Source organism: Nerophis ophidion, linkage group LG01 (genome assembly GCF_033978795.1).
Source record: "Nerophis ophidion isolate RoL-2023_Sa linkage group LG01, RoL_Noph_v1.0, whole genome shotgun sequence".
In the NCBI taxonomy this organism is placed as follows: Eukaryota; Metazoa; Chordata; class Actinopteri; order Syngnathiformes; family Syngnathidae; genus Nerophis; species Nerophis ophidion.
Genome location: NC_084611.1, coordinates 55,339,279 through 55,366,778, shown reverse-complemented (window position 1 = coordinate 55,366,778; position 27,500 = coordinate 55,339,279). Strand labels below are relative to the sequence as shown.

Here is a 27,500-nt window from a genome sequence, read left to right as displayed (position 1 = left end):
TTTTGAGTTTCCAAATACAGGGACCTTGGAATTCCACCTGGGTAAGGAATTCAATATTGGTCCCTCTATTTGCTGGAAGTCCCCAAAAAAAGCTGTACATTTGCCCAAGTGTCTAGGTGTGTGCCCCTTTAAGAAGGCCGACCTTCCTTGGATATCCACCTGGGTAAGACATTTAAACAACTCTTAATTTGTGTGATGAAGTGATTGGGGCACATACTGGTTGGTCACAAAAAAAATCATGAAGTTTGGTTCTTTTATGAATTTATTATGGATCTAAGGAAAATCTGAGCAATGGGTCAAAAGTATCCATACAGCAATATCAATATTGGGTTACATATCCCTTGGAAAGTTTCACTGCAATAAGGCGCTTTTGGTAGCCATCCACAAGCTTCTGCTTGAATTTTTGACCACTCCTCTTGACAAAATTGGTGTAGTTCAGCTAAATGTTTTAATTTTCTGACATGGACTTGTTTATTCAGAATTGTCAACACGCCAAGCTGTTTGTTTACATGCTTTTTATATTCCTCGTTGCTATTTGGGCGTACTGGACCCTAATAAGAATAAAAACTAAGAATCATCTGAGGATATGATGTACTTAGTCCATGAGTAACAAACGTGTACTTCATGTGTAGTGACATGCTAATTCATATTTTTACACTTTTTTTCCCCAAATTCCATTGTATGTAATACTCTTCTGACACCACTAGATGGCAGTATAAGTGTCTACATAAGCACATAAGACCACAATTCAATAGTGTACGAAATTTTGGAGCTAAAAGGTGCTGTCCATGCATGTGGCCACTAAGCATTTAGAGTTAAGTCAGGACTTTGGGAAGGCTGTTCCAAAACCTGAATTCTAGCCTGATTTAGTCATTCCTTTACCACTTTTGACGTGTTTTTGGAGTCATTGTCATGTTGGAACACCCAACTGCGCCCAAGACCCAGCCTCCTCTTGAAGAATTTGGAGGTAAACCTCATTTTTCATTGTCCCATTTACTCTCTGTAAAGCACCAGTTCCACCAGTTTGTGTTTCATCGGACCACAGAACTTTCTTCCAGAAGGTCTTATCTTTTTCCATGTGATGTCAGATGAAACAAAAATGGAGCAGTTTGGCCACAATACCCAGCAATATGTTTGGAGGGGAAAAGGTGAGGCCTTTAATCCCAGGAACACCAAACCCACCGTCAAGCATGGTGGTGTAGTATTATGCTCTGGGCCTGTTTTGCTGCCAATGGAACTGATGCTTTAAGTGGGACAATGAAAAATGAGGATTACCTCCAAATTCTTCAGGACAACCTTAGGTCTTGGGCGCAGTTGGGTGTTCCAACAGGACAATGACCCCAAACACACGTCAAAAGTGGTAAAGGTGTTACGTCTTCCAAGGCAGAGGACAAGCAGGAGTACTGTGCAGGTAAGATTAAGGTATTTTTAATAAATTAAACAAAAATACAACACTGCGGACGCTAGCAAGCGTGGAGCTAAAAAAACCTAAATTTTACCAAGGGTTAAAAACGGGGAATGTTAGAGTGTACAAATATCACTAGAGCGAGGAGAAAAAAACGGGAGAACGTAACTGTTGCCTATAGCACACATTGACCCAGCAACTAATGCGGGGTGACAGGAAACTATAAAGGGGAGTGATTAACCAAAACACCTGGTGGGAACACTAATTGCAAAACTAAGACAGGTGAGGAGAATCAGTGCCCGTGGAAACCAACAGAAAGAAGGGAAAGGGTGTTTACCCAGGAAACAGACTAAAACAGAAAAACTAACAAACCCAAATCATGCCATGACCCGGGTGACGGATCACGAAAAAAGGAATGGCTAAATCAGGCTAGAATGAAGGTTTTAGAATGGCCTTTCCCAAAGTCCTGACTTAAAACGTGTGGACAATGCTGAAGAAATTAGTCCATGTCACAAAAAAAACAACACATTTAGCTGAACCGCACCAATTTTGCCAAGAGGAGTGCTCAAAAATCCAACCAGAAGCTTGCTAGAAGCTTGTGGATAGATACCAAAAGCGCTTTATTGCAGTGAAACTTCCTAAATATTAACATTGCTGTATGTATACTTTTGACCCAGCAGATTTGCTCACGTTTTCAGTAGATACATTCATAAAAGAACCAAACTTCATGAACGTTTTTTTGTGACCTTGAACAAGTATGTGCTCCAATCACTCTATCACAAAAAAATAAGAGTTGTAGAAATGATTGGAAACTCAAGACAGCCATGATATTATGTTCTTTAAAACTTTTGACCACGACTGTACATTTATGAACAAGTTTATTGGTGTGTCTAGTAGCACGTGCGGAAGTTAAGTTGTAGAAAATGTGGTTGTTCATAAATTATTTAAAGTTGTTGTGTGGCCTGGTAATACGTCACAGACCAGGTTGGGGACTACGTCGCGGACCAGGTTGGGGAATACTGGAGTAGAGAGAAAATAGAAAGCCTAAAGGGATCTGACAGACATGCAACTGAACTTTATGACTTTCATTCATATATTCTGGGTGAGCACATTCTTAAAGGCCTTTTGAGTCAGAATAATGAATCAATACGTTCATGTTGTGTTGTGGCCATGCAAACGTACAGATTGACAAACGGAACACAAAGCTACCTGAGGCCTCTTTCCTCGGGCTGTCTGTAATGCCGTACATCCATACTGCAGATGTAAGACAGGACGGAAAAAAGCAGAGACAGATTATTTAGTCGGGCAGAGAGAAGAAAATGGCAACAGAATGAAAATGCACAACTTAATCGTCCCCAGTAAACAACATAGAGGCTATATTTTTCAATTGACCTCTCAAAGTAAAGTACCAAAGTTCACGTTCAGTGACCCACGGCAAATGTTTATACATGAATAAATAATAATGAAAGATTTGGATGGGGAAACTGGACGTTACTTATGATGATTATGAAGAACGCCACAATCATTGACAGACAATCAGGGGGACGTAAAGGTAAAAATGAACTGACTGAGCCAATGGCTACATCCAGACTTCATAACAACATTGCATTCTCTTTCATCTGCCAATATAACAAATACAAATGTGTCCTGACTTTCACAGTGTTCAAAAACAAGAAAAAAAATACAAAAATTAGGGGTATTTTATTTGAACTAAGAAAAAAATATCTGCCAGTAGAACAAGAACATTTGCCTTGTCAGGTCTTTCTAAAACAAGTAAAATTAGCTAACCTCCATGAACCCAACAATACCTTAAAATAAGTATATTCTAACTAATAATAACAACTGTACTACTATATGAGTACATGTTTTCTATTGTTTCATTGAAAATAAAACAGCCAAGTCGATTTGGCTGTCATCTGTTTTAATTATGAGACACAATTGTGTCAAAGTCATGACTTTTTTTTTTTTACATGCTTGAAATAAGAAATTATTACTTAAAAAAAATTATTTTATACTTATGAGCAGGGGTCTCAAACTCAATTTACCTGGGGGCAACTGGATGCAGAAACTGGGTGAGGCTAGGCCGCAAGAAAAGATTTCTTAAAAAATGTAACATGTACTTTTTAATGAATTCACCTCCTATGAATGGCCTTCCTGTCCTAGCATTGCTAGGCAGGAAAGCCAACCCTCACGATTTTTCCGGGAGAGTCCTGAATTTCAGTGCACCTCCCGACAATCTACCGGTGCAACCATTCCCCCGAATTTGTCCCAATTTTCACTCGGCCAACATTATTAACGGCTGCCGTGACTGCACTGCCTTTAACAGGACTCCACAACATTGCTTCTCAACCTTTTTTCAGTGATGTACCCTCTGTGAACATTTTTTTTGATTCAAGTACCCCATTATCAGACCAAAGCGTTTTGGTTAGAAAAAAAGAGATAAAGAAGTAAAATAAAGCACTGTCATCAGTTTCTGATTTATTAAAGTGTATAAAAGGGCAAAATATTGCTCATTTGTAGTGGTCTTTCTTGAAGTATTTGGAAAAAAAGATATAAAAATAACTAAAAATGTGTTGAAAAATAAACAAGTAATTCAATTATAAATAAAGATTTCTACACATAGTCAACTTAAAGTGCCCTCTTTCGGGATTGTAATAGAGATCCATCTGGATTCATCAACTTAATTCTAAACATTTCTTCACAAAAAAGAAATCTTTAACATCAATATTTATGGAACATGTCCACAAAAAATCTAGCTGTCAACACTGAATATTGCATTTTTGCATTTCTTTTCGCAGTTTGTGAACTTACATTCATATTTTGTTGAAATGTTATCCAATAAATATATTCATTAAGTATTTATGGCTGACTGCAATTTATTAGAATGTTTTTTGATAAATCTCACTTAACCCTTGGCATACCTTCACATAGAGCACCATCTATAAGAGAACTAGTACTCTGCCACTCGTCATTGCGCACATAACACAACTAAAGTGACAACTCTAAATCATGATGTGCGAGACTTGTACAGAACAACGTTAGTGGCTGCAAGACATACTTACTCAACAGCCATACAGGTCACACTGAGGGTGGCCGTATAAACAACTTTAACACGGTTACAAATATCCGCCACACTGTGAACCCACACCAAACACATTTTGGGAGATCATCCACACCCTAACACAACTTAAACACAAGAGAACAAATACCCAGAACACCATGCAGCCCAAACTCCGCCGGGCTACAATATATACAACTTCAACCGACGCAAGTAGGGAGGGTGGGGGTGTGGGGGGTTGGTGGTGGGTGTGTGTATTGTAGCCCAGAAGAGTCCGGGCTGCATGGGATTCTGGGTATTTGTTCTGTTGAGTTTATGTTGTATTACGGTGCGGATGTTCTCCTGAAATGTGTTTGTCATTCCTGTTTGGTGGGGGTTCACAGTCTGGCACATATTTGTAACAGTGTTAAAGTTTTTTTTACGGCCACCATCAGTGTGACTTGTGTAGCTGTTGAGCAAATATGTCTTACAACATCACACGTGTACTGCTCAGCCAAATGTAACAATCAAATAGGCTTGCAAGCTGTCTGTACAGGATTCAGAGGACGTTAAGAACAGTGCCATTGATTGGGTATTGTTGATTGGGTAAACATCTGCAGGGATTACCAGAGAATGGATATCCTGATACTAAGGGGACTACCATGAAAATTGGGAACTTTGGGAAGTATGATGCTGTCAAGTAAAGGTCATATTAAACTAGCATACATTTGCAAACATACATTAAATTGTCATATCGAAGTGCGGGCCGCAAAAAAACGTCTCGCGGGCCGCAATGTACCTGCGGGGCGCATGTTTGAGGCCCCTGCCTGTGAGTGTTAATGACAGTTTTGCAACAGTTGATATTCTAGTTCCAAGCATGTTTTACTCAATATAGGTCATTAAATTTCAGCAACAAGCTAAAATCATTTTTCTTGTTGGTAATAAGTAATCTAATTCTCTGGGGATTTTCATTACTTTTCAGTTATAGAAAAAATCCTTGAAATATATCAGTATGTGTGAAATCAATGTATATATTTATGTAAGTTTCACTTTTTGAATGAAACTTTTTGGGCAGCGCTTTTCTAGACACTCAAAAGTGCTTCACAGAGAACAGAGAACCCATCATTCATTCACTCCACATTCACACTTTGATGGTGGTAAGCTACATTTGTAGCCATAGCTGACCTGGGGTAGACTGATGGAAAAAGAGCTGCTAATTTGCGCTTACCGCCCCTCTGACCACGACAAAACATGCACCAGTGTAGTGTTGTCCCGATACCGATATTTTGGTACCGGTATGAAAATTATTTTGACACTTTTTGGTACTTTTCTAAGAATTGATTACAGACTACATATGAGTTGAGAAATTGTGTTGGATGTAAATATAAATGGAATACAATAATTTGCTAATCATTTTCAACCCATATTCAGTTGAATATGCTACAAAGACAACATATTTGATGTTCAAACGCAAACAATTTTTTTTTGGGGCAACTAATCATTAACTTTAGAATTTAATGCCAGCAACACGTGACAAAGAAGTTGGGAAAGATGGCAATACATACTGATAAAGTTGAGGAATGCTCATCAAACACTTATTTGGAACATCCCACTGGTGTGCAGGCTAATTGGGAACAGGTGGGTGCCATGATTGGGTATAAAAACAGCTTCCCAAAAAATTCTCAGTTTTTCACAAGAAAGGATGGGGCGAGGTACACCCCTTTGTCCACAACTGTATGAGCAAATAGTCTAACAGTTTAAGAACAACGTTTCTCAAAGTGCAATTGCAAGAAATTTAGGGATTTCAACATCTACGGTCCATAATATAATCAAAATGTTCAGAGAATCTGGAAAAATCACTCCACGTAAGCGGCATGGCCGGAAACCAACATTGAATGACCGTGACCTTCCATCCCTCAGACGGCACAGTATCAAAAACTGACATCAATCTCTAAAGGATATCACCACATGGGCTCAGGAACACTTCACAAAACCATTGTCACTAAATACAGTTGGTCGCTACATCTGTAAGCGCAAGTTAAAGCTCTACTATGCAAAGCGAACAGCATTTATCAACAACATCCAGAAACGCCGCCAGCTTCTCTGAGCCCGAGATCATCTAAGATGGACTGATGCAAAGTGGAAAAGTGTTCTGTGGTCTGACGAGTCCACATTTCAAATTGTTTTTGGAAACATTCAATACTGTGTCATCCGGACCAAAGGGGAAGAGAACCATGCAGACTGTTACCAACGCAAAGTTCAAAAGCCAGCATCTGTGATGGTATAGGGGTGCATTAGTACCCAAGGCATGGGTAACTTACACATCTGTGAAGGCACCATTAATGCTGAAAGGTACGTACAGGTTTTGCAACAACATATGCTGCCATCTAAGTGCGGTCTTTTTCATGGACGCCCCTGCTTATTTCAGCAAAACAATGCCAAGCCACATTCAGCACGTGTTACAACAGCATGGCTTCGTAAAAAAAAGAGTGCGGGTACTTTCCTGGCCCGCCTGCAGTCCAGACCTGTCTCCCATCGAAAATGTGTGGCGCATTACGAAGCGTAAAATACGACAGCGGAGAGAGACCCCGGACTGTTGAATGACTGAAGCTCTACATAAAACAAGAATGGGAAAGAATTCCACTTTCAAAGCTCAACAATTAGGTTTCTCAGTTCCCAAACGTTTATTGAGTGTTGTTAAAAGAAAAGGTGATGTAACACAGTGGTGAACATGCCCTTTCCCAACTACTTTGGCACGTGTTGCAGCCATGAAATTTTAAGTTAATTATTATTTGCAAAAAAAAAAGTAAAGTTTGAGTTTGAACATCAAATATGTTGTCTTTTTAGTGCATTTAATTGAATATGGGTTGAAAAATATTCAAAAATCATTGTATTACATGTATATTTACATCTAACACAATTTCCCAACTCATATGAAAACAGGGTTTGTAGAATTGATCGTTATTGTCATTGTACACACTGCAAAAAGTCAGGGTTAAAAAAAAAAAAAATAGGGGTATTTTACTTGAACTAAGCAAAATTATCTGCCAATAGAATAAGAACATTTGGCTTGTTAAGACTTTCCAAAACAAATAAAATTAGTTAACCTGAATGAACCCGAAAATACCTTTAAATAAGTATATTCTGACTAATAATAATACCTGTACTACTATGAGTATGTATTGTCTATTGTTTCATTTAAAATAAAACAGCAAAATCTGTTTTAATCTGTTTTAATATGATACACAACTGTGTCAAAATCACGATTTTTTTTTTCATGCTTGAAATAAGAAATTAAAACTTTTAAAAAAGTAGTTTTATACTTGTCAGTGTTGATGATACAGCTCTGCAGCAGTTGATATTCTAGTTACAAGCATGTTTTTTACTCAATATCGGTCATCAAATCTCAGCAACAAGCAGTAATATCTTACTGAGATCATTTAGGACCAAAACCCTTAAAACAATTAAAACACTAACATAAAATCTGCTTAATGAGAAGAATGATCTTATCAAACAGAGAATAAGCAAATATCACCCTTATTTGAGATACTTAATCTTACTTAGATTTCAGTTTTTGCAGTGGACAACTAATTTAGTGCAAATTCATAGATGACACATAAAAAATACATAAGAACATAGGCACAATATAATAAATAGATAAACATAAATGCATAAATAAACATAGAATACCAAGCACACGGCTTATATGCACAGTCATTATTTTGTATGCCTTGATTGTGTTCAGGAACACTATTGCTTAAATAAAGGGGACCACAAAAAATTGTCATCATCTGCTTTATTTTAACAAAAAAATCATAGGGTACATTAAACATATATTTCTTATTACAAGTTTGTGTTTACATAAAATAGTGAACATGCAAGACAACTTGTCTTTTAGTAGTAAGTAAACAAACAAAGGCTCCTAATTTAGTCTGCTAACATATTCAGTAACATATTGTGTCATTTATCATTCTATTATTTTGTCAAAATTATTAAGGACAAGCGGTAGAAAATGAACTATTAATCTACTTCTTCATTTACTGTTAATATTTGCTTAATTTCTTTTTCAACATGTTCTATCTTCACTTCTGTTAAAATGCAGTAATCACTTATTCTTCTGTCGTTTGGATGCTTTACATTAGTTTTGGATGATGTCACCGATTTGGGTATCGATCCGGTACCAAGTCGTTACAGGATCATACATTACTTCAAAGTCCTCATGTGTCCAGGAACATATTTCCTGAGTTTATAAACATAATATACATTTAAGTAAAATAAAAAATAAATCGATGTAATCATAGTAGTATCGACTCAATATGTAGTGTATTTGGTATCATTACAGTGGATTTTAGGTGTAGATCCACAAATGGCGTTGTTGTTTATATTGTAGCGTCCCGGTTTGCGATTTACCCTGGATAACCTGAGCCGGCTTAGGCCCCTTCAGGTTATCCAGGGTAAATCTGATACCAGTCCCCCTCCCCCAACTCCGCTCACCTCAACCTCCTCATGCTCTCTCTGGGAGAGCATGTCCCAAAATCCTTTTTTGAGGCATGTTAAAAAAAAAATGCACTTTGTGACTTCAATAATAAATATGGCAGTGCCATGTTGGCTTTTTTTTTTCCATTACTTGAGTTGATTTATTTTGGAAAACCTTGTTGCATTGTTTAATGCATCCAAGAAAATTAGGCATAATAATGTGTCAATTACACGACTGTATTTATCGGTATCGGTTGATATCAGAATCGGTAATTAAGAGTTGGAGAATATCGGAATATCGGAAATAGGCAAAAAAGCCATTATCGGACATCTCTAATCCTAATACTACACTTGGTATCGACACCCCTACTATATATTGATTAATTTGCCCTCCCCTTAGGTGTATGCCTGGACGCTACACGGCAACAGACACCGTTTCTCCTCACCTGCTGTTAAATTATTTTTGGCACCCAGCTAGTTTGTTATTGGCCCTCGACAAGTTCTGAAAATCTAATGTATTCATTATTAATTAGGTGTATCAGATACAACACTAAGTATTAGGGATGTCCGATAATGGCTTTTTTGCCGATTTCCGATATTGTCCAACTCTTAATTACCGATTCCGATATCAACTGATACTGATATATACAGTCGTGGAATCGACACATTATTATGCCTAATTTTTAAGTTTCAATCAATCAAACAATCAATCAAAAACAAGGTTTTCCAAAATAAGAGAACAACTTCAACTCCAGTTATGGAAAAAAGTGCCAACATGACACTGCTATATTTATTATTGAAGTCACAAAGTGCATTATTATTTTTAAACATGCAAAACAACAGCTACAAAAACAATGAAGGCACACGGCTTCAGTCCAGAGTATACTAGAGCAGACTTGCCAACCTTGAGACCTCCGAATTCGGGAGATGGGTGCTTTCTCAGGGAGAATATGTCCCAAATTCCAAGCTGCTGTTTTGAGGCATGTTAAAAAAAATGAGGCACTTTGTGACTTCAATAATAAATATGGCAGTGCCATGTTGGGATTTTTTTCCATAAGTTGAGTTGATTTATTTTGGAAAACCTTGTTACATTGTTTAATGCATCCAGCTGGGCATCACAACAAAATTTGACATAATAATGTGTATCGGTTGATATCAGAATCGGTAATTAAGAGTTGGACAATATCACAATATCAGGATATTCGCAAAAAAAAAAAAGCAACTATCTAATACACATACACATCTCTAATACCAACCACATGTGCTGTCATGTCAGGTTTTATCACGGTAATACACAAGATACAGGACACAGTCCAAAAATTATACATTAAAGATAACCAGAATTGATCCGGAGCGTGTGTGTAAACACTGTCAAGGTCATCCTTCGGGCACAATTTAATCTGGAGCCGACACAATGTTTAGCAGCAGGATCTATAACAGTGCAAAACGATTTATTGCTGACTGTGACATAAATGTTTCGAATGACTAATGGCGTTACGGTGAAAACACAGAGCTGTGGGGGGTGTGGAATGGTTTGTAGAATCTGTGTCCGACAAAGAGAGGACCGGGCGTGTGCTTACTGCTGAACATTATTACACAAATGTTTTCAGAATGTCCATACTAATTATGGTTCTTTCTAAAATGCTTCCAAGTCTATTACATCTTATAGAGTAGATCAAATAAAAATTTGGATTAGAGTAGCTTTTAGGAATCAAATGAGAAAGCCAGTTTATTACCTGCTTAAATGAACCCTTATCGTAACATGCCATTAGGACAATCTAGAGGTGTACACATACAATCTGTTACTGTCTACTAAAAAAAAAAAAATATCATCCATATGGAAATGTAAAGATTAACGGCCCCTCTACACTATAGTTATGTCTACACTAAGCCGGATAACCCCTTAAATCAGAGTTGGGCAAATATTTTGACTCGAGGGCCACATTGAAAGCAAAAATGTGCCTGGGGCGGGCCAATGTGTATGTGTGTATACATGATAGATACACATTTAGATGTAAATATCTGCTGTACGCACTACGCAGACGAAAACACACTACACACAGGAAAACAGCAAAAAAGTCCAAATAAGCGGTTTGATGCGCATGGAGTAGGGTGTGTTTTCCTCGTGCTCCCGATACCACAACTTTTAAAACCCACCTATGTAATAGTTTAACTCTCTCACACGAAAGCGTTTTGCTTTGTTCTTTGCTTATTAGTATTTTTTTTGCTTTGCCATGCCTCCTAAAGGCTCTAAGACGGGAGAAAAACCTGAACATGCGACTGTAGCTGCTGCGGCTGCTAGCAACATTAGCAAAGAAGATTTAATAGCCTCGCTATCTGAACTCAGGACGTCCATGCTAACGGAGATTAAAAAATCATTTGACGAAGTAAATGGGAAACTCGACGGGCTCCAGGAGACTGTGAACACTCATGGCGAACGCCTGAACTCCCTGGAGGACAATGCGGAGACGTTTTCAGCGCCTAGCTGAAGTGGAGGCCTGCGGTAAGAGCCTGCATGCCAATAACACCAAACTAAAGTCGAGGCTAACCGAGATGCAGGAGGAGCAACGTTCGTCTTATCGGGCTTCCTGAAGGGATTGAAGGTCCGCATCCCAGTGCATTCTTTGCTCAACTTTTCCAGGACGTTTTTGGACCGGATACTTTCTCATCACCTCCGGAGTTGGACCGCGCACACCGCAGCTCAGCCCCCAAGCTGGGACCCGGAGGCAAGCCCCGGCCAGTCATAGTGTGCTTTCACCGGTATTATAATAAGGAAGTGGTGATTCGAGAGGCAAGGAAGAGGGGCGATTTGAGCTTCAGGAACAACCCATTTAGGATCTACGAGGAAGAAAATACGCGGCGGTGATGTCGGAGCTTTATAAAATGGGACTCAAACCAGCACTGCTGTTCCCGGCGCGACTCCGTATTACCAAGGCGGACGGCACCCGCACCGCGTTCAGCTCTGTGGCAGAAGCGGAGAAGTTCGCTGAGGACTCCAAAAACTCATGACTGGTTAGTTTTCATACATTAATGTGATAATGCCTCAGTTTCAAGAGGTAAATATTGTTACGTGTTATACACAGACTGTTTTCTGTACCTCTGCCATATGTTTACTGTTTTGACAAGGGCATGCTTTAAAATTGTACTTTATGTTCGCGTTGAGAGTATACAAAGTATTTTGTTTTTATTATTGGTGGGTTTTATTTTACTTCTGAGTAAGTGGGATGGGAGGATTTAGATGGGTAAACTAGTTATGGAAGTAAAACAGTTAGTTAGGGTAGGTGTGCTGCATGTTCCAGCAGCTAGCGTCACCTGGGGGTTGGGAGGGTGGTTACCTTGTTTCACTGTCTCTGTATGCGGACCAAAGTATTGGATAATAAAATGTTGTGTTGATCTTTTTCTCAGTCTAACCTTTTTACCTTTTGTTACACAACCAATACATCTGTGCCTTTAATACATTATAGACATATTGTTAATGAGTATTCATTTTAACCTATCAATTTTTAATTCCACTAATGAATAGCTCAGTTAATGTAGTAACATGGAATGTTAAAGGCTTAAACCATCCAGTCAAGAGGAAGAAGGCCCTTACACACCTGAGGAATCTAAGTGCAGGAATAGCATTTATTCAAGAAACTCATCTAAAAAAATCAGACAATGCTCGGTTGAGATGTTGATGGGTGGGGCAGCTCTTTCATTCAACCTTTCAAGGTAAAGCGAGAGGTGTTGCAATATTGATAAATAAGAGTGTCTCGTTCACACCATCCGCAATTGTAGCTGACTCTAATGGAACCGCAATTTTTTTCTCGTGTCATTAATCAGCTCCCTTGTTTAAACTCCAATTTGCTGATCATGGGAGGGGATTTTAATTTTTGTTTGGACCCCGGGATGGATCGGTCATCTCTTAGGCCAGGATATGCAACACTTAAATCAGTTTCTTACATGCAGTCATTTCTTAACACATACGGCATCTCAGATATCTGGCGTTTCTTACACCCGAAAAACAAACAATACTCTTTTCCTGCGCTCATCGAACATATAGTAGAATTGATTATTTTTGTATTGATAATAAATTAATTACAGAGGTTCAGACATGTGAATATTACCCAATAGTAGTATCCGACCATGCTCCTCTTTTAATAAAATTAAATTTTCCTGACGTTAATATGCCCAGACGATTGTGGGGATTTAATCCTCTTCTGCTATCGGATGAAAACTTTCTGGAATTCATGTCTGACCAAATCTCTCTGTTTTTAAATATTAACATGACGCCAGATGTCTCCATGGCTACTGTCTGGGAGGCCCTTAAAGCATATCTCAGGGGCCAAATAATATCATTTACGGCCAAAAAAATTATGGATTCAAAGTCAAAACAAGTGGAATTGGAAAAACAAATAGCTGATATAGATAAGGAACATTCACAAACTCCTTCTCCAGATTTGTACAAAGAACGTTTAAAACTAAAAACAGAATATGACATACTAATCTTTGTGTTCTATCCTTTTGGTCACATCATCACTCGGATTCTAGCGTACCAGCGTGGGTGGAAATGGAGAAACTTTCATGTAGCCCCTCGTCCCTGTCTGCTTTAATTGGTGCGGCAATTCCACTTCCTCCAAACACAAAACTCAATAATCCTATCGTTCATAACTCCATTAAAATATACACACAATTTAGAAAACATTTTGGACTCCAAGTTATGAGTCTCTCCAGCCCAATGGCATCAAACACATTATTTCCTCCATCATTGCTGGATGCTACATTTAGGGTGTGGGAAAGGCAGGGGCTGAAAACGTTCCAAGATCTTTATGCTGGAAATGTTTTTGCTTCCTTTAAACAATTATCTGTTAAATATAAATTACCACCCTCTCATTTTTTTCAGATACTTACAAGTAAGGCACTTTGTGTCTGCCTCCATCCCGGGGTCCCCTGCCAAACCTCCTGATAATGTCATAGACGAGGTAATATCTTTTAACCCGACCAGAAAAAAAGCCATTCCTGTAATGTTACGCTTGATATCTGGTTTGGGCTCTCCCTTCATGTCGGCTATCAAAGAGGCCTGGGAACACGATCTCAAAGTTCGTATTGCTGAAGCAGAATCGACTAAAGTTCTAAAACAAATGAATTCATCCTCCATGTGTGCGAGGCACGCTCTAATTCAGTTTAAAGTGGTACACAGAGCTCATATTTCCAAATCTAAGCTTTCCAAAATGTACCCTGATATTGATCCAACATGTGATAAATGTAAAGCTGATGAAGCCACTTTAATACACATGCTGTGGACCTTTCCCAAAATAAAGAAATATTGGGAAGGTATATGTGAAGCACTCTCTTGTGTACTCGGGGTTAACATTACATTGAATCCTCTTTTGCTGCTTTTTGGGGTCACTGGGGATGGGTCAGGATTACCTGTCGGTGGTCGAAGGCTCATTGCCTTTTCAACCTTATTAGCGCGCCGCTTGATCCTCTTGAAATGGAAGGAAGCTGCCCCACCCACAGTTTCACACTGGGTAAAAGATGTTTTATATCATCTCAAACTAGAGAAAATTACACTTGTGATGAGGGGTTCTGAAAGGAAGTTTTATCGGGTGTGGAGGTGTTTTCTGACCTTTTTTGACCAACCATCAACAAAGGTACAACAGTGATTTTTATTTTTTTAACAGTATTCTGGTTGGCTTACATACTGCAGGTCTACGTACAGTATATTTATGTTTTATGTCATTACTGTATAAGTGACAGTCTAAGTAAGGTTTAGTTTATTTATTATTTTTTTTTTTTTTTATTTGTTTTAATTTTTTTTGTGTTCCTTTCTGGGGTGGATGTTTGTTCTTTGTCTTCTATGTATAAGTATTATTATTTATATTTTAGCTTTATTTGATTTGATTTAATTTTTCTCTTTTTGAAAAAAAAAAAGTTTATTGCTGTTTTTCTGTTCTGGTAATCTCTGTCTAAACATTAATAAAATAATCAAACACCAAAAATTTCAAATAAGTCAGAGGGTGATGTGACAGGTAGTGACAGTACACCTACTTTGAGACAAGAGCTAAAGTTATGCTTTAAAGTCATATCCAACAATTGCGACGACGACTTTCTACTGTCAACCGAGTTTTGTTTTTGAATGATTTCTGCTGGTGGTGTGCCTAAGGTTATTTTCCAATGCAAAAAATGTGCCTTGGCTCAAAAAAGGTTGAAAAACACTGGACTAAACTATCGTGTGAGGTCCCCCTCCTCGGACAATTTTTGAAATGTGTAAATGCGCTGTCTATTTCTTGAATCTCCGGCTAATAAACGCTAAGTGACGACGGGAAAGAACGCGCCACAGCCAGCTTCATGACGAAGTGGTTTCGTAACTCGGAGCTAACTCCCATGTTTCTCCTTCAGTCTGTACAGACGCTTGTGGAAATCATACAACACATCTCAGAGGCAAGAGAGCTTTCGAATGTCCAGGTCAGCTGTGATTCTACTTACCGAAAAACTTAGTCAATTTGTCGAAGTCGAGACAACAAGAATGTGGGTTCCCGTGGATGTGATTAAAAAAGGTAGCATGTGCTGTGTATTACCTGGTCGTCGATGGAAGACTACAGAAAACAGTGAATGCTTCTGGACTGGCAAAGCAGACTGTATCAGTTATTGTCCGCCATGTACGTCACGGACTCAACGTCTAGGTCCAGAGTATATATAAAGTCACCAAAAAACGAATGGACAATGAAGGTGAAGGCAAAAGAGTGAGTGTCCTGACCAGACATCTAGATCCAGAGATTGATTGATGTAGAATGTTCTTTATCACATTTTTTATGTGTCTAATACAGATTGTATTAATTTATGATGACTCAGGTGTGATTCACCACAATAGTGCCCCACAGCACACTGGATTCCAGTACACCACACACTGGATGTTGTTCAGAGAAGTTACATTTAATTTAAGAACTTGCACACAAAGCTACACTGGAGGTGACTATGACGTGCGCATTTTCTGCGCATGCGTACTAGGTCGCGTTGTGCCGGCTGACGGAGGGAGCCAGGGGGTCTTAAACGACCATTGTGTGTGTGTGGACGAGGATAAGGTTAGGTGGGATTTTATCTGGATAACCTTAGTGTAGAGGGGGCCTAAGGTTATCCAGGGTAAATCGCAAACTGGGACGCAACAATATAAACAATCAGCATTAGTGGAACTACACCTAAAATCCACTGTAATGATATCACATACAATAGCGTATTGAGTCGATACTACTATGATTGAATTGATATTTTCTAACATCACAACACCTTTTTTTTTTTTTAAATGTATGTTATGTTTATAAAGTCAGTAAATATGTCCCCTGGACACATGAGGACTTTTAATATAACCAATGTATGATCCTGTAACTTATTTGGTATCTGATTGATACCCAATGTAAAGTATCAAACAACAGAAGAATAAGTGATTATTACATTTGAACTGAAGTGTAGATAGAACATGTTAAAAGAGAAAGTAAGCAGATATTAACAGTAAATGAACAAGTAGATTAATAATTCACTTTCTACCAATTGTCCATAATATTTTTTTACAAAATAATTGAATGATAAATGACAAAATATGTTACTGCATATGTCAACAGACTATATTTGGAGCCTTTGTTTGTTATTTACCACTAAAAGACAAGTTGTCTAGTAGGTCCATTATCTTATTTGAGGACTAAATTGCAAAGAGAAACACATGTTTAATGTAACCTAAGATTTTTTTGTTAAATGAAAGCCAATTATGACACTTTTTGTGGTCCTCTTTATTTAGAAAAGTACCGAAAAGTACTAAAATACTTTTGGTACCGGTACCAAAATAATGGTATCGGGACAAGACTAATACACACACATACCGAGCACCCACTGGCAGAAATGTAGACTGGCGCACATGCATGGACGTGCTAACTATCCCGAGGAAACAAGCTCCAACATCCAAGTTTCAAAGCTGAAGAGAGTCGGGAAACATGTAACAATGTTGAATGAAAATTAGAGATGTCCGATAATGGCTTTTTTGCCGATATTCCGATAGTGTCCAACTCTTTAATTATCGATTCCATTATCAACAGATATATACAGTTGTGGAATTACCACATTATTATGGCTAATTTTGTTGTAATGCCCGCTGGATGCATTAAACAATGTAACAAGATTTTCCAAAATAAATCAACTCAAGTTATGGAAAAAAAAAATGCCAACATGGCACTGCCATATTTATTATTGAAGTCACAAAGTGCATTTTTTTTTTTTTTAACATGCCTCAAAAAAGCAGCTTGGAATTTGGGACATGCTTTCCCTGAGAGGGGATGAGGAGGTTGAGGTGGGCAGGGTTGAGGAGAGGTGGAGGGGGTAGCGGGTTATTGTATATTGTAGCGTCCCAGAAGAGTTAGTACTGCAAAGGGTTCTGGGTATTTGTTCTGTTGTGTTTATGTTGTGTTACGGTGCAGATGTTCTCCCGAAATGTGTTTTGTCATTCTTGTTTGGTGTGGGTTCACAGTGTGGCGCGTATTTGTAACAGTGTTAAAGTTGTTTATACGGCCACCCAAAGTGTAGTAATAATAATAATAATAATAGATTGTATTTGTAAAAAGCACTTTACATTGAGGGCAGCTCGGTGGAGACAGGGATTAGTGCATGTGCCTCACAATTCGAAGGTCCTGAGTAATCCTGAGTTTGATCCCGGGCTCGAAATCTTTCTTTGTGGAGTTTGCATGTTCTCCCCGTGACTGCGTGGGTTCCCTCCGGGTACTACGGCTTCCTACCACCGCCAAAGACATGCACCGGGGGATAGGTTGATTGGCAACACTAAATTGACCCTAGTGCGTGAATGTGACTGTCAATGTTGTCTGTCTATCTGTGTTGGCCCTGTGATGAGGTGGCGACTTGTCCAGGGTGTACAACGCCTTCCGCCCGAATCCAGCTGTGATAGGCTCCAGCACCCCCTGTGACCCCGAAATGAAGAAGCGGTAGAAATGGATGGATGGGACTTTACATTGAGTAATCAACCACAAAGTGCTAGTGTATTAAAAAAAAATTTAAAAAATAAATACAAAAAAAAGCTAGAACAGCCTGATAGCTAGAACTAGTATGCATATATCTAAAAAACAAAAAAAACAAAGGCGTATTTAAAAAGAAGGGTTCTTAAGCCTTTTTTAAAAGCATCCACAGTCTGTGGTGCCCTCAGGTGGTCAGGGAGAGTGTTCCACAGACTGGGAGCGGCGGAGCAGAAAGCCCGGCCCCCCATTCTTCGTAAAGTGTGACCTGTATAACTGTTGACCAAGTATGCATTTCATTCACTTGTTTGTGTGTGAAAAGCCGTAGTTAATATGTGACTGGGCCGGCACGCAAAGGCAGTGCCTTCAAGGTTTATTGGCGCTCTGTTTTTTCTCCCTACGTCCGTGTACCACTCTGTACAGCTGCGTTTTAAAAAGTCATACATTTTACTTTTTCAAGCAGATACCGATAAATTCCGATATTACATTTTTAAAGCATTTATCGCCAGTCCGATATTATCGGACATCTCTGATGAAAATTTTTGCTCCACTTAATAGACAGCATGCTGACATGAAACACTTGTCAAAAACATTATAAGGAAGTGAGGAGTTATATTGCAATACTTTGAAAACTGGAAGAGAAAGTGAATGTTTTAAATAAGTCAAAATTAGCATGAAGGTGACATACCTCAAATGATTAGGTAGTACAAGAGTCTGTGATTATAGCTGGGCTTCACTTAACAGCATGCCTAATAGTAGAACAGCTGATAATAAAAGGAGGACAAGATGCTGCTGCTCGAAACACTGCAACCGGTGGCCTACTTTATGCAATCAAAGGGCTTGGATGAGGATGTCAACAACATCAAAACATGCTTTTAAAAAAATGTCTAGCAGGAATATCATCACGCCTGTCATCGTCATAAAGTTCACCGTGGATTTCCTGAAGCAAAGACCCAGGCTGAAAAGGAGCAGACTTATCCATCAATGAGCATCTTGCAAAACGCAACATTGACATCGCCAAGAGTTGAGGAAACAGGATAAAAAAATGGGAGCACCAACTGTAATAACTACATTAAAGTGAAATGGAGGACGGGATGAAGCCCAAAATTGTTTGTTGTCAAAGACATTAAGGAACAGGATAAAACACGGACGACATCATCTCGACTACAAGGATATAAAAAGACACAACTCATAAAGACTTGATGCAGTTGACAGATTCATTCCGATGTGCACAATCAGTGAAAAAGAGCAGCTTTGGCTGAGTCTAAACAAAAAAAAATCAATGCGGATCAAACCCTGGGACTGAACAGCTGACCCCCCCAAACAGGACTCCCTGAGAGTCAAAGCAAATGCCACAAAGTCCAAAAAGCTTGATAATAATAATAATAATAATAATAATAATAATAATAGATATTATTTGTGATGAGGTGGCGACTTGTCGAGGGTGTACCCCGCCTTACGCCCGAACGCAGCTGAGATACGCTTCAGCACCCCCCGTGACCCCAAACGGGACAACTGGTAGAAAATGGATGGATGGATGGATGAAGCACTTTACATTGAGCAAACAACCTCAAAGTGCTACAGTGTATTAAAAAAATAAAAGATAATACAATAAAAAATAAATAAAAACTAGAACAGCTTAAAAGCCAGAACTAGCACGCATAAATCTAAAAAAAAAGTTTTTGTTTTTTTTTAAAGAAGGGTTTTTAAGTCCATTAAGCATCCACAGTCTGTAGTGCCCTCAGGTGGTCAGGGAGAGCGTTCCACAGACTGGGGGAGCAGCGGAGTAGACAGCCCAGTCTCCCATTGTTTGTAACTTTGTCCTCGGAGCTTGAAAGAGGTTTGCCTGTCTGGAGATGAGCAGTTCTTTGAGGTAGAGTGGGGGCATTACCATGGAGGCACTGGTGGTTAGTAGGGAGACTTTGTATTCAATCCTGAGTGGAACAGGAAGCCAGTGAAGGGATTTGAGAAGTGTTGTGATGTGGTCGTATTTCCGCACTCTCATCAGGATCCTAGCAGCACTATTCTGTAAGTACTGCAGCTTCTGGATGTTCTTGCTGGGATCCCGACAAGACCTACTGTATGCAGACTGGTTGGACAAACTCCCATGCACCCTAGAGAAGGGGGAAAACGTTTGTTCACTGTTCTAGAGCCAGGACTACAGCTAAACTTCTCCTTCCGCAATCCACTATCCAAAAACCACGCTTTTCAGGACCCTTATTAGGAGGGTTGAGGAGTGTAATGCCCATGCAGTTGGAACACACCCTTTGGAGCCACCACCTCGAGGCGTTGTGTGCTCCCTAACTCCATGTTTTGTTATGTCCACACAAAGCTGGATCGGCGCATCAACCAAGACAGCCCCACAACACCCAAAGCCTTCAGGAACGTCATAGAAGATTTGTAAAACCCTTGATGACCTGAGTCCCAGATAAGATAGCCTAGTCCCCAGACTTCTCATTGGAATGTGTATCAGTGAATTTGAGACCATCTTTGAAGTCATCATCATCGGCGGTCACTCGATCGAGTATGACTGGTAGGGGTGTATCCCTTTATTGAGGATGCCTGTGCGTGACTTTGTTTAACGTGGGGAGACTGGTGCACAGACAGTCACCACACGATCCTTGACAGAATCGGGTCAGGGTCCAGTGGCATGGAGTCCAAAACGACTGGGGACCCTTTTCTTCTGCAGCCTTCTCCCGCTGTTGTGATACTTCTTAAATCTACCGTCTTCCGCCTGCCCCGCCGTTGAGGTCTTCACCATATCCCTGGCTAGGGGGAAGTCAGGTACTAGGCCTTTGCCAAGGGCCACCTGGGGTAACAGTAGTGAAGGGGTTAACCTCCTAGTGCTCCAAGACCCCATAGAGGAACCTCCACTGCCGGATGCACTCAAACGTCATGCGTACTCCACCGACCAACACGCAACATCCCCGGGTCAAGGTCAGCATTGTCCCATCTGCACTATACACACTGTTGATGGTGCACCGCTGGAGCCAAAGCAAGAATCTCTCAACTCTGCTTACCAGCTCAGGCTCCTTCTTGGCCAGAGAAGTCTGCAGTCGAGGATTGATGGACCAAAGTCCTCGCTTTCAGCTTCCATTCCAATTACAAAGTAGCATAAATAAGCATCACGCTCCAAGTAAAAAGCATTCAAACCACACCCTAAAACCACAAAATTGCATACTCAGTGTAACTGCCTCGACTCTGTCCTTTGTTTGTTTCATGTTGATTTTCTACCCTTCATTGTTTTATTATCATCTAAGTGTGCTTGGTTTTTTTTTTTTAAGTGGCTTATAAATTTAATGTATTATCCTTAATTCCAGAGGAAAGGCCCGGATCATGTTTTGCGCCTTGCGGCATTGCTTGTTTTGAGTTTCTTGAACCTGTAGTAAGTTTTTCCTGCTTAACCACGGGCTACTTTTCCGCCCACATCGGTTTTGCTTTGTTTTGTCATTATTACATTTTCAACTGCAGTTTGCCTGCCATCTCTGCATCCCAAGGTCATGCTTCAAGCTACACTCGCACAGAATGATTTAACATCGAGATTGGTTAACATGGCAATTTCAACACCTCCAAATTTGGTAAATGAAACTAAAGCTAAGATGCACATTACAATCAAACATTACTTACACTATAAACACTTTGTAGGTCTCAGCAAAAGACAGGACTGGGGCTTTCAACTTAATAATAATATCAATATTAATATTAGATTAGATTTACATAGCGCTTTTCAAGACACGTATCATTCCACATACTACTCCCCGGGAGAACAATCATCGCAGCAAGCTGCGACCCTCCGTCTTGAAAAATATAAATTAAATACAAAGAGGATATAAGTAAAGGAAATCAAATGAGCTCAAATATACCTACAAATGAGGCATAATGATGCATTATGTACATACAGTTAGCCTATTTAGCATGTTAGCACCGATTAGGTTGCTGTCATGCATTGACTATACATGCCTCATTAGCATTCGAACACGTCGATAAAATCAACACTGTTCACCTTTGTGCATTCACGCACAGCATAAAACGTTTGGTGGACAAAATGAGACAAAGATGTAGCGGCATGAAACACGGGCAGCTTGGGATAAAGTTGTACAGGAGTGAGTTCAAGGATCGTTGAAATTAGTAGGACAAAATGGCGCTCGCTAAATAATACCATCAGTGAAGTATGTTCTGGAGGGGGGCGTGGCCTTCGGGCCCGCTGCAGAACAGGGTGTGCCAGCACCGGCCTCGAAGACGGCGACAGGTGAGTAGATGGCCCAGGTGGGCCTTGTTATCTGATCACCTGTCGCCTTTATTAGCAGCAGCCGGCACGAGACACGTTGTTGGAGTGGGAGTTGGGAGGTGGACAGAGCGAGAGCAAAAAAAAAACGCTCGCCTTTGTGCATTCACGCACAGCATAAAAAGTATGATCGACAAAAAGAGACAAAGATGAAGCGGCATAAAACACGTCTTTCTGCGGCAGCGTCGGAGAAAGTTGTACACGAGTGAGTTCAAGGATCGCTAAAATTAGTAGGACAAAAAGTCGCTTGACAAATACTTTCATCAGTGGGGTAGGTGGTGGAGAGGTGGTGTGGCCTGCGGGCCTGCCACGGAATGGGTGTGTGCCAGGACCGGCCTTGAAGACGCTACATATTAGTAGATGGCCCAGGTGGGCTTGTTGTCCAATCACCTGTCGCCTTTATTAGCAGCAGCCGGCACGAGACACGTTGTTGTGGTTGTGAGCTGGAGAGATAGCTGAAAAGCAATTCCAGACTGTGGTGTTTAATAAAAAAGACTGTATTCAAATTGTCTACCAGGCTCACGGAGGATATTTCGGACTCAGGAGAACCCTCACCGAAAAGAGACCTTTTTACATATGTTTAATACAAACAGTGAGATTTCTATCAATTTAAGAAGGTTTGTGCTTCGACAGAAACCATGGTAAGACCATTTTTATCCATTTTCACACATCTTTCACTAGGGCGGCGCTAAAGAGAGTGTAAATGTAAACAACGCCCATCTCTATGTATGAGAGGTAGGCTTAATTAAGCGTTGTGTCATATGCAGGCATGTTGTGAAGTGTTTGCTATTCCGAAAATGCGAAGGGCGGCAGCCAGCTTGCAGGTAAAAAATAAGTTTTAATCTAAATTTAGGCAAAAACAGAAGTGCGGCACACGGCAGGAACTTAACCACCAGGTTGTGAGTTTTTCCTTGCCCTTATGTGGGCTCTGAACTCCGGATGTCGTTGTGGCTTGTGCAGCCCTTTGAGACACTTGGGATTAGGGGAGTGATTAGAACAGGTGTGAGTCCTGATTAGTCAAACAGATACTGGTGTGAAAAAATAAACAAAAGAAGAAAGGAGCACTGACAACAAAAGAGTGCAGTAAATTGAGGAGAATAAACAAAAACAACAAAGGAAATCATCCGGTGCAACAGATCATAGCATTGCTTTTTTCAAACCTTTTTCTGGTATGTTTAGTCCTTTTTTTGTTCTTTATTGTACAAACCCCGTTTCCATATGAGTTGGAAAATTGTGTAAGATGTAAATATAAACGGAATACAATGATTTGCAAATAATTTTCAACCCATATTCAGTTGAATATGCTACAAAGACAACAAATTTGATGTTCAAACTGATAAACTTTTTTTTTTTTAGCAAATAATCATTAACTTTAGAATTTGATGCCAGCAACATGTGACAAAGAAGTTGGGAAAGGTGGCAATAAATACTGATGAAGTTGAAGAATGCTCATCAAACACTTATTTGGAACATCCCACAGGTGTGCAGGCTAATTGGGAACAGGTGGGTGCCATGATTGGGTATAAAAGCAGATTCCATGAAATGCTAAGTAATTCACAAACAAGGATTGGGCGAGGGTCACCAATTTGTAAGCAAATTGTCAAACAGTTTTAAAACAACATTTCTCAACAAGCTATTGGAAGGAATTTAGGGATTTTACCATCTACGGTCCGTGAAATCATCAAAAGGTTCAGAGAATCTGGAAAAATCACTGCACGTAAGCGATGATATTACAAACTTTTGATCCCTCAGGCAGTACTGCATAAAAAACAGACATCAGGATTTAAAGGATATCACCACATGGGCTCAGGAACACTTCATAAAAGCACTGTCAGTAACTACAGTTGGTCGCTACATCTGTAAGTGCAAGTTCAAACTGCTATGCAAAGCAAAACCCATTTATCAACAACAACAAGGAACGCCGCTGGCTTAGCTGGGCCCGAGCTCATCTAAGATGGACTGATGCAAAGTTGAAAAGTGTTGTGTGGTCTTACAAGTCCACATTTCAAATTATATTTGGAAACTGTGGACGTGGTGTCCTCCGGAACAAAGAGAAACATAACCATTCGGATTGTTATAGGCGCAAAGTTCAAAAGCCAGCATCTGTGATGGTATGGGGGTGTATTAGTGCCCAAGGCATGGGTAACTTACACATCTGTGAAGGCACCATTAATGCTGAAAGGTACATACATGTTTTGGAGCAACATATGTTGTCATCCAAGCAACGTTATCATTTCAGCAAGACAATGTCAAGCCACGTTAGTTAAAACAGCGTGGTTTCGTAGTAAAAGAGTGCGGGTACTTTCCTGGTCCGCCTGCAGTCCAGACCTGTCCCCCATGGAAAATGTGTGGCGCATTATGAAGCGTAAAATACGACAGCGGAGACCCCGGACTGTTGAACGACTGAAGCTCTACATAAAACAGGAATGGGAAAGAATTCCACTTTCAAAGCTTCAACAATTAGTTTCCTCAGTTCCTAAACATTTATTGAGTGTTGTTAAAAGAAAAGGTGATGTAACACAGTGGTGAACATGCCCTTTCCCAACTATTTTGGCATGTGTTGCAGCCATGAAATTCTAAGTTAATTATTATTTGCAAAAAATATATAAAATGTATTAGTTTGAACATCAAATATCTTGTCTTTGTAGTGCATTCAATTGAATATGGGTTGAAAAGGATTTGCAAATCATTGTATTCGATTTATATTTACATCTAACACAATTTCCCAACTCATATGGAAACTGGGTTTGTACATTTTGCTAAAATATTATAAGCTCCAGCTCCCCTCACGACCCAAACGGGACAAGCGGTAAGCTAAGCTAAGCTATGCTTATAAAGCATGTCTAATCATTAAATAAATCAAGGATCAACTGAAGTTTTCCATGAATAAAAGGATTCTGAGAGGGATAATATGTTACCCTTACTTAGACTTAGACTTTAATGATCCACAAGGGAAACTGTTCTACACCAGGCCCAAGCAGTTATTTTGACTCAAGGGCCACATTTAGAGAAAAAAATGTGTCTGGGGGCCAGTATATTTAATACAAGACCTCACAATAATGTCTGATTGAATGCTAAAAACGTTATGACAGACCGCCTTAAAAAACGTAATGGAATGGCACATTTTTCTATGAACGATAAAACCCTGAATATTGACAAAAAATGAATGTCACACCCCCTTTTGATCGACACATTTTACAATCAAGTGAAACGCAACAAAAATGCAACAAACAGTGAAATATGAACGCGAAGGGTACAAAATAAACATGCCTACAATCTGATATATCTGATACATCACTAAGCTTTAGAACTTTGTTGTGAAAATCTCCTATCGCGTCTTTGTAAACACTCCCCGCCCACACTACTCCGTGCCATGTCCGAGCTGCTGTGACGTACATGACCATAGTAACTAATTAGATGACCATAGTAACTGATTGGATGACCATAGTAAAAGCGCAGAGTCCAACCATTAAAACACTTAGTATAGTTGAAGACTTACGGTCATTAGAAAACATCACTGCACATCATAATGGCAGCTAACACTTTCCATCTTAAAAAGATCTTAAAAAAAAACATTTGGGAATATCCGGCGGGCTAAATTGAAAAGCTTAATGGGCCGCATGTGGCCCCCGGGGCTTAATTTGCCCAGGTCGGGTCTACACAGTAGCTCAGTTAGAAAGGATGTAAAGTGTAAGGAGAAAAGAGTGAAAAGATCATTGCACTTTAACCCAGGACTACGACATAGGATGAAAGAGAAAAAGGCAACATTTTATCAGGATTATGATTGCTGGAGGCAATGTTCACATAGAGAAGTCCAAAGCCTTCAAATAATTGAGTCAATATTTTATAATAATGATAATAATGGGATATTTCACTAACTCAGCAGAATACAGTGTTGTAGTTAGAAAATAAACAATGTTTACAAAGTATTTTTTTTTTTAATTGAATTAAAAAAAGTTGCGATGCAAAGGTTGATGATGCAAGATATGCTCAAACTTGAAGCAATAATTCCACTTGTCTGTTAATGTCCAGATTTTAAGGACACCAAACTGATGATAGAAAATGACTATATCGTGATATTCGAGTATACGCAGTTGATTTTAGCTGCGGGCATTATACTGCAGGCTTTTCTCACTCTTGTCTCTGCTTCTCACAGAGACATAAAACGAGCGCACCTTCTTACATACGTCACGTACATATACGCCCTCGTGGAGCAGAGAGATAGCGGCATTGGTAACTTTAGCTGTTGTGCGAGTGGTAATACGAGAGAGAGAAGGTTCGACTCTGCTAACAAATGAAGGAAGAATTAAATCCCAAGAAAAACAGCAGGCGGTCCATCGGGGGAATATGTGGAACAGACAACCGTACTTTGTCAAGTGTTGGGCGGCATAGCTCGGTTGGTAGAGTGGCCTTGCCAGCAACTTGAGGGCTGCAGGTTCAATTCCCGCTTCCGCCATTCTAGTCACTACCGTTGTGTCCTTGGGCAAGACACTTTACTCACCTGCTCCCAGTGCCACCCACACTGGTTTAAATGTAACTTAGATATTGGGTTTCACTATGTAAAGCGCTTTGAGTCACTAGAGAAAAGCGCTATATAAATATAATTTACTTCACTTCACTTCACTTCACAAAACTGTTGCTACAAAAAGTAGCACTACTGCTAATATATGAAGCATCATTTGAAAAGTCACCCGCTAGAGAATGAAGAGTGCTTGAAACTCTGCATGTCAACATCTCCGTTCGGTGGCACGCCAACAAAATGCCGAGGCAACCATTACCACATTAACACCGTATTAAAAAAATTGTCAACAATATAAGTAGATAACGTTTGCAGTAACCTATATGCAGCTCATTTTTATTTGACAGTTATTGAAATATCTTGTGTGACTTCATGCACAAAAGTGCACTTTATTTGTTCTAAACTATTGTAGTGGCGTTCTGAACAAAAAGTGCACTTTAATATAGTGTTGTCTTTATGTCATCTTAGTGACATCATGCACAAAAGTGCACTCATAACTTGTTTTAAAATGTCTCTGACAATCTTGCACTTTCTGTTCTGAAATGACATGAATGTTTGTGCCACTGCTTAATAACTGTTTAATAAATACAGTTTGTCAATTGATGTATTTGTGATTTCCCTCTCTGCATGAAAGTTTAAAGTGAGCATATATTAATGCAGTATGAAGAAGAATGTTTAAATGTAGACACATAGAATCATCATACTGCTGTGATTATATGCATCAAGTGTAAGGCAAAATATCAAGATATATATCATGTATCGTGATATGGCCTAAATATATCGAGATA

At 39.5% G+C, this 27,500-nt stretch overlaps 1 protein-coding gene across 5 annotated transcripts in view; it reads right to left on the bottom strand.

Annotated features, from left to right (window-relative positions):
* Nucleotides 1-27,500, bottom strand: part of sh3pxd2aa (SH3 and PX domains 2Aa) — a 232,777-nt gene that overhangs the window by 72,534 nt on the left and 132,743 nt on the right. For 4 of the 5 annotated variants that reach the window (XM_061907796.1, XM_061907815.1, XM_061907821.1 and 1 more), the window contains one exon: nucleotides 2,615-2,659. The exons of the other annotated variant lie outside the window; for it this stretch is intronic. In XM_061907796.1, coding sequence (XP_061763780.1) covers nucleotides 2,615-2,659 — 45 coding nt within the window. The remainder of the gene's footprint in view (nucleotides 1-2,614; nucleotides 2,660-27,500) is intronic. 5 annotated transcript variants of the gene reach the window in all.